Source organism: Argopecten irradians, chromosome 5 (assembly GCF_041381155.1).
Source record: "Argopecten irradians isolate NY chromosome 5, Ai_NY, whole genome shotgun sequence".
In the NCBI taxonomy this organism is placed as follows: domain Eukaryota; kingdom Metazoa; phylum Mollusca; class Bivalvia; order Pectinida; family Pectinidae; genus Argopecten; species Argopecten irradians.
The window spans coordinates 27,097,386-27,106,620 of NC_091138.1; the positions used below are offsets into that span (position 1 = coordinate 27,097,386).

The 9,235-nt window shown below is 35.3% G+C and overlaps 1 protein-coding gene across 1 annotated transcript; it reads left to right on the top strand.

Moving 5' to 3' along the window:
* LOC138323389 (zinc finger protein 189-like) lies at positions 1-7,534 on the top strand. Its single transcript, XM_069267973.1, has 2 exons — positions 1-160; positions 2,625-7,534. Exon 2 carries the CDS (start codon positions 2,668-2,670, stop codon positions 5,653-5,655), a length of 2,988 nt encoding a protein of 995 aa, XP_069124074.1. The 5' UTR covers positions 1-160; positions 2,625-2,667; the 3' UTR covers positions 5,656-7,534.
* Positions 7,535-9,235: the final 1,701 nt, after the last annotated feature.

Below are 9,235 nucleotides of genomic sequence, written 5' to 3' on the forward strand. Positions count from 1 at the left end.
ATAGGCGGATCCGTTAAAGGCTGTAGCGTTTTGACCCAGATTTACGTGTATATTATTTCCTGTTTCGAGTAAACTACAAGAAAGACTTCAAAACTGACAACATATACAAACAATGACTTAGTGAGCTGATCTTTATTGACATCGTTTATGAAAGAAAACTGTAAGTACCATATATATAAACGGAAGGGTAACAGATCCGTATACACGTCTACGCATCGAAGTAGGTCATATTTGTAAAATCCGCTTTCTTGTTTCGTTTTAGCAGGCCTACTTATAGACACATTTATCCTTTTTATATAATAATATTATATTATATCTCATTTACGTATCTCTTCATGAACAAATCAGCTTCGCATTATTCCCGAGAAACAAAGAAAATATCAACGAAATTACTGGTATACTCGGTGGTGTGATATAACCCAAGGGAGACTACTCTTATTTATTTTTTTACAAGGGTCCCCCGCAGGCATTATGTGGATTACAACTAACTTATATCATACATAATGTAATTGAATATATTCATTAATACTTGACGGAGTTGTCAGTCAAAGCAATAATAGAAATATACAATCAAATAAAGACCCAAATGAACAATAACTTAAAATAATCTGTATACATATGCATGTACACTTTGAGCTACTGGACCAAATTAGAATACAATCAATAATAAATGCAAGGTACCAAAAATTAAAATTGAGATAACATATTTTAAAGAAAGGGATAGACAAAAAAGTTCCAAAAATACTATCATAGTCTAATTATATGCATGTACAAGAAAGAACATTGAGTACGCACTAAGTAAGTATACACTTACAAATAAAGGTAAAGTGCAGATATCCAATATTGCACCAAGAAAACAATTTAAAATGTATTCAAAATGCATTTAGCATAATGTTTTTATCGATACGTGTAGCTATGTAACAACTTGTAACGTAAGGTCAAATGTATATCTGGTATGTGTCTTAAGTTAAATTTATATACAGCAATATTCATGTATTTAAATAATAATTGAATATCATTCAGTTAAGTTTAAAATATTGATCAAGTTGGTATCAATTTAATTAATCTAATTAAATTAAGACTTATAATTACAAGTCTAATTTTAATTAGATTGGTCTTTCACTCTGATAAAAATCGGATTGCTATTAGATCAGTCTATTTATATTTATATAAAATTGGTTAAAGTAAAATGATGGGATATACATTTAATCGTAAGGTTTGCTTCAATAATATGGTTGAAACGGAACGTACTCCCTAGGAATGAATTTATGAGTGTAAGTAAATCTGAAATTACAACCATAGCTGGGATTTACAATTGAACCATGCTGTAAAAAAACTGCATAAAGAAAAACAATAATGTTTTGATTAATAGATTAGTATTTCAAAAGAAAAACGCGCAGGTTCGAGTTTTAATTAATGTTAATAGTTTTTTCACTGCTGATGAATGCACAGTTTTAAAAAGACTTTAAATGAGATAAGCCACAATTCATTTATAAGGATTTATTAATTCACATATTATGTTACTATATATATGCAAATGATATAGGTCTTTTACTCTTTTACCTATTCAGCATATCCATATCTCCATGGCATTTTTGGATACCAACAATTAAATTAGGAGACGAAGTTCATCATTGGTAATAAAACGCCCGTGCCACGTAATTCGCGTGTACGACACTATTAGTTTGGACTCCACCACTCTAACTGAAATACAGATCATGCATGTTATCACGTATCTGTATTTTAATGAGATGTGGACTCCTTATAATTCCATGTCCGATATTTGTACTTGTCTAAATGTTATTTGGTTTTCCCTTTGCATGTATCTGCACTCTGCAAACTTATACGTGTAATAGACAACGTATCTCAAGGGTTTGAACGAGCTAGGGTCGTGGGAGATTGAATCGTAACACCGTATTACCATAACAATGAACGATATATGTCGGTTATATTATCCTGTTTATGGTATGGTAGTTCGCAGTATACATCAGAAGGAAATCCCAAAATAACGTTAGCTGTTTTCCACTTGTGATTTGGAATGTGCGATGTACGTACGAATATATCCTGGACCGGTGTAATGTGCCTTTAAACTAAACTGTCGTCGAATTGATGCTAATTTATTGAATCTCAAAAGTAAGCACGCGTATCACGTACTCCATCAGAATTTATAAAAAAACAAAATAACTATTGTGTCCTGATAAGTTGCAATGATCCTATTATTTTAGAGAAGTTATCAAAACCAGGTGATTCCATTGAGTGTTATGGTATCATTAGTGTGGCTGTTACACGCGATATTAATCAGCCCTATTCCTATTTGGCAAAACCACAATACATAACGATGAAGACATATGATATGATGATTGATCAAAACAATGTGTTGTTTTTCAATTGTGAATTATATTACATCAATTAATAAAATGCCATGATTCAACAATGAAATTGAATAAAATTAATATTTGTAGGTTGATGTTGATTTGCTTATATATTTCTATTCAAGTCCGATTCAGTTTGCTGTTCATTAAATTTGTCTCAAGACTTATGAGGCTTTATACCCCATAAATCTGTTTCCCATTGTGGCCAACCTAAATAACATGTATTTGTGATGTGCTACTTTCTACTTCCAGGTCACGCAGAACTTACCCTGGCTGTTTAAAAATACATACCGAGATGGGGGCTACGAGAAAAAGTAAGCTACAGTGCAATGTTTGCAAGGAGGTTTTCTTCAGTATGCAGACATTGAAGAGACATAAAAGTTTCCACGTGCAACGTGACCCACCGCAGACTAAAGAAAACAAAGAAATGACACCAGGGCAACCTACCGCTATGGTAACTCAAAATTTAGAGCAACCACGTATTTTCAAATGTGGATTTTGTCAAAGTTCTTTTGTTTCACAGAAAGTTTTGAATATACATATGGCAATAACATCTCCTAAACGACAGCACAGATGTACAGAATGCAAGAAAAAGTTTTGTTGTGCTCAACAGTTTCACGAACACTTTCTGTCACATGGTAGCACGCGTAAAGTATGTTATGTGTGTGGAGATATTCTAGACGTTGATGAATTAGTTTTTAAAAGTCATCTCTTGTCGCACGCAGAAATTGAAGAATGGAACTGCGAAAACTGTATGCAAGAATTCGCCACAGAAAGTGATTTGGAAGCTCATGAGAAAGAATGCGTTTCCGGCAAACCACAATTAACGGAAGACAATGAAGTAACGGAGGACAGGGATATTCCTGAAACGGACAATACAGAAACTGTTTCAAGTAAATCGAAATTGGCAGAGCAAAGCAATGTTACAAACACAAGGATATCTGTTCCTGACAAAATGGCATTACAGGAGGACAATGAGACAACTGGGGCCATGCATGTTGAGGAAATCGGCTACATTTACGAAGATAATCAATCGAGGAAAGGCGGAGACATGTTTGCAGACAAGGATATCATACGACACGTACATTTAGACTTCAGCACGTCGCCCGTCTCCAGACAGACCGGAACTCTGAAAATCAAACAGGAAATAGTGGATGTCGACGACGAGCAAGTACCAATCAGACGCAGCACGCGCACACCTCGACCGTCGTCAAAACTAATACAGGAAACTACAGAAATCGATGAACCCAGTTGTGAAGTTGGCGGTAAGAAATATTTGAACAAAAGTTCTTTAGACAAATATTTATTACAGTTGGAACGCGATAAATTCAAGTGCAAAATCTGCGATAAAAGCTTTAAGCTGCGTCGATACCTGAATGACCATATGAAAATACACGATGATCAGGAACCCCACACTTGTAATGTATGTGGGTTAAGAATTAAATACAACCCATCAAATTTCCGACGGCATATGAAAAAACATTCAGATAGCCGCGATTTCTGTTGCACGGAATGCTCATTCCGTTTCTACAGAGCCGATGATCTCAAGGTTCACATGAAAACACACTACAAGAAGGACAAGTGCGTTTGTGAAATATGTGGAATGGGTTTTCCTACAATTGAAATATTAAAAAAGCACTTGAGGAAACATAGTGTGGAGACGGATATCCCATGTAATTTTTGCGGTAAAAGTTTTGTCAGCAAGGCACAACACCAAGATCACTGTGAACGTGAACATGGTGGACGATTCCTGTGTAAGTATTGCGGCAAGATTTTGAGTTCCAAATACTGGCTTGATAAGCACAGGTTAGAGTTCCACCTATCGGAAATGGCTAACGGCAGTCTAAGTGACAACCAGGAAACGGCCACTAATGGTAACAGCCTGAATGCTATAGAAATGGTCATCGAGAGCCAGTCGGTAGCTTCCACGAACGTTCACTCGTTGCTTACGCCACCAGAAGAGTATGAGGGCAAGATAATCGAGGAATCGTTCAATGAAACAAATCAATCAAATAGTGATGCCTTCAACGAGTCGCATAAGGAAACCGCGACCACAACAGCCAATGGAGAAAGCGCAGATATTTCATATAAGGATGCAAGTGTATCGACACTTGACGTTGGTTCTGATGTGGTTCCTAAATCGGAACCTATTGACGACGAAGAAGAGTCGAGCTTGCGACTTCAGTGTAGATACTGTGACAAAGTGTTCGCCAATAAAGGCAACCTCAAACGCCACCAATTGGAACACTGTGAGAGGACTGCTTCGATGAAAATAATTCAAAGTGTGAATAGACAAAATTCAAGGAAGAAAGTTGCAGAAACAGACACAGTAAAAGAATTTCAGTGTCTTAAGTGTCCAAAGAGCTTCAGTAGGCGATGTGACCTATCGCTGCACATGCGTGTTCACGACGGAATAAAAAACTTCGTGTGTGAAATATGTAGCGCGTCATATTACTCATTAAGCAATTTGAACCGACATCTGGAAATTCACGACAACCAAGCCAAAAATGTCTGTCACGTTTGTGGAAAATCGTTCGCCTGTAGAAACTATCTTTTCACACACATCAGACGCACACACGAAACAGACAGAAGAAATCTGGAAAAATTCCAATGCGACGTTTGTTCAAAGACCTTCACCTCCCTTTCAAATTTCAAGCGCCACCAAAGGATTCATACTGGAGAACGACCACACAAATGTACTACTTGTAAAAAGGCTTTTCGTCGCACAGACGATCTGGCAATGCATGAAAAAATCCATGCCAATGAAAAGCCACACCAGTGTGAAATATGTCAGAGAAAATTCAACCAGAAGCATAACTTAAAGAAGCATATGAAACGTCATGATGATCAGGGTTTGAAACTTGTTCATGAATGTCCGAAATGTCATAAAAGTTTTCGTCGAGAGAAGGCATTCAAGCGCCATTTGGAAAACCATATCAACAAGATTGAGGAGGAAGAGGAGGAGGAGGAGGAGGGAGAAACTACTATGGAATCGACAGCATCGGAATATGATGTAGAAAACGAGACGTCAGTATTAGATCGAACACATTATTCACGAACAGTTGATGCTATAGCGGCAGCCATTACTTCGATTCAACGTCAAGAGGATGAGGATGAGGAGTCTGGCGCGCACGAAGAGTCCAATGTAATATTGGGACGTGATGACAAACAAGTGATAATCGTTCTTCCCAGTGGCACGTCAGCACCCTTCCAGTGTAGTCTTTGTGAAAGAGACTTCCCAGAAATCAGCTTGCTTGTGGCGCATATGGTAGAACATGATTGAAGAGTCAGGTTACAGTTTATAATTGTAGAAATTTCCAGATTTATTTCTTTATTTTATCAGAATCAGTTGAAGATATGTATGAAATTGAATGATCAATATACCATATTGTTATTGTTTTTTGCAAATTTTATAAATGCTATGTCCAATTTAAAACCTGAGATCTTTATTTTTAAAGTAATTTTCTCTGATCATGATTGGTCATTTGATTTTGACTCATATAATTTATGATATTTTAAAATCACGATACAATGTTAATGCACCATTTTTTCTATTCAATCACCCTCTTGTCACTGAAGCGTATATACATGATGCAAAATGGCAACATGGCGAACTTATTTTGTTTGGTACATATTTCGTCCTTTTTTCTATATTGTAGTCCGAAGCTAGAGATTTGCATTGCGCTGGTGTTTCTTGAAATAGTTTCCTGGTCTTTATCGAGTTTCCAACGGTTAAAATGGCGTTACTACTTTTATTTCTTAGAAGAAAAATATAGTCCTTTAAATATAATACAGTGAAAAGGCATACTTTAACGCATTTGTTTTGAATTTTGTATATAAGTATTTCGTTTATATATATTTGCCTATCTTGCGGTTTTTGTTTATACATTCTTTTTAACTTGTTTTGTGTAGGAAGGGAATTCAGAGTGCCAACCGTAAATTGGGATATTCGCCGTCGGGAAATTTTGACGTTTTATTACCAAAATTAGGTGGTTTAATGCAGGCGTGTGTAAATTTGGCGTTTTCATGTACATATTGTACCTTTATGATTACTTACACAGTATGCCAAACTCGAACAGACGTTGTCTATCTGGTTGTCTGAACAATCAATCTGCCTTCAACTGTATGTTTACGCATTGCGATTGGTAATTTTAATTTACTAGCTGAAACAGTACAAACAAATACAAACACATTTAAAAAAAAAGAACGAGAATATACTCCTGTATTCCCTTTCTAGTATGATTATAGTAGATAGCATTTTACTTTCTGGATATAGACTTTGAAAGCGAGATTTTTTTTATGATTTTTTTGTGTAATTTCCTAACAAACTAGCTAAATAAGTCGGAACATATGGGAGAATATCCCAATTTACGGTATGTGTACAATTAAAATAAGTTTTTTACTAACTCACTTGGTTCCAACCGACTGGTCGAAACAACTGTATTACCATCTTTGTTTTTTAATTAATGAAATCCGATTGATCATTATGTCTCAGAAATACCCTGTACATACCTGTTTTATGTTTCATTTTTAAAAACTTCAGCAACACTTTTGTTTGTTGATACCTTTAGCTAAACAATTTTTATGTACGACAAAAATCAAATGTAAATGCAAGACAAACTGAAGTTACAACAAAGAACGCAGGCTACCGGCACATTTCTGATTTGGATACTTATTTGGTAACATATGTTACATTGTACGTACAGTAAAACTTAAAAGTCTGACATCCACATCAAGTCATCATAACAAATGACAAGTAAATTCAGAATCGAAAGTTTAGACTCTTTAGACATTTTCAGATAAACGTAATTTCAAACAATATAAACAATTTTAAAATTGTATGAATAATTTGTTATCAGTACATGTGTACCCACCTTGGAGAAATTAATTTAAACACATATGATAAAAATAGGCATGGAAATTCACGAAGAAAAAAATAAAATAAAAAATAAGTATCATGGACAATTGATGATTCTATTTATACTAACTAGGTGATCCTAATTAATTTCCAGTACGCCCTAACTGAATGAAATAGTCATTTTAAGTAATGAAATTAAAAGTTTTAGAGACATCTAAGTTCGATGGTGTATACATGCCACGCGTTACCACTCAGATGAACGAACAGGCGTTTTGTAAAAAAAAAAAAAAAAAACAGAATAAAACGATTACCTAGTGAATATTCGAAATGAGATAAGTGACAATTGTTGTATTGTAATTTTGAAATCATTTAGGGACTGTCATGTTTCAATACAGGCAACTGCTCCCCATCGGTGTTAACCTCGTGACACATACACCTGAGGCAAGACACTTTATTTACTCACTACAATGCTACATACTGTCCCAACTCACAAACTAGTCTGGAAAACAGATAAAGACTAATGATAACTCGTAACTATAATAGCTGGCCTGGCATTTAACTAATCTTTCTCCGACAATGTCAAACATGTATGTTTTCTTAACAAAAACACGGAGCAGAATAAAAGAAGGATAAATGAATCCTAATTTCAATTTGGTTTTAATATCAATGATAATAATATTGATATTAATTGTGACGTCATGTATATGCGAGCATAACGTCATTCTTTTCAGAGAAACGACGTGGGTTTCGCTCACAAAATAATGACGTCACAACGAACACCTGTCCGCAAGGGAGGAAAGATGCTCTGAGAATTTTTGAATATCTAAACTGGGGTGGTTTTAGGGAGGTACTTATTTTACATTATTAGTTTGTAAGATAAAGTAACAATCTTCTCACTCAAGGTCAATCAGCATAATGGCAGGAGGAAAAACGGGGGTTGTATTATTGGAATGTGACAACGAGTACAATCTTAATTAGACAAATGCATGAGGGTATAAAGCATTACATACTATCATTCTTTTTATAACAATAACCTAGTGAAGCATTAAACCACCCTTTAAAATTGCCTTTACATTCTAGTGATATGGTTATATTTTTCGTTTGTATCCACGTCTTCTAACTCTGCATTACATTTTAGTATCTGTTGTAATATTTTGACATGTATTGGTGTGTTACATACATTGGTGTGATGTGTTACATACATTGGTTTCTCTCATACCTACATGTGTAATACTGGCTGGTCTAGGGCAATACACTCATGTCGCCTGAGGCTGTATTGCATTGCTACCCATGCAATAAAGCCTCGTGACGTCACAGCATCAACAAAATTACTATTTTCTAGGTACAATTATAACATTTTTTTCCAGAAACTATGTTGGATTTACTTTAAAAGATACAAGCAACAGGATTTGCGTTGAAAATATCATGCAATTTTCATGTATGGAGAATTAATTCACAGTCGTGTTTTTCCCCGAATTTATTTCAAAATGGCGGGAATTCATAGTAGGAAAATTGCAATGAAACGTCGAGGTATGAGAGAAAATATTCTTTCATACGTGGATATGAAGGATAGGGATATTCTACCCTTGGGATCACAAAGTGTTGTAAAAACCCTCGGCAAGCCTCGGGTTTTACAACATTTTGTGACCCTCGGGTAGAATATCCCTATCCTTCATATCCACATATGAAAGAGTCTTATAGTGTTACATACATTGGGTGTTGTAGCATATCTATCATGCTGCGCTAACCCGCACCACAGGGTATGCTAGAATATCCAATGTATGTTACATACCAATACATGTCCAAAATATGACAACCAATGCTTATATTTACCTTTAAAGTGGTCATTATCGTTTAAAAAAGAAAATAGATAAAGGAGAAAGCATGAGAATGAAACTAAAAAATATCAGTCGATGAAACAGTCCATGATTTGGAGGGAAATACTGGGTGGCACTGACTTCACGTTTGTTGCTCTGAACAACCGACTAAAAGCTTAAAATAGCAG

Bases quoted from the DNA above. Each gene is read 5' to 3' on its own strand.
- LOC138323389 (XM_069267973.1), top strand. From the start codon at position 2,668: ATGGGGGCTACGAGAAAAAGTAAGCTACAGTGCAATGTTTGCAAGGAG.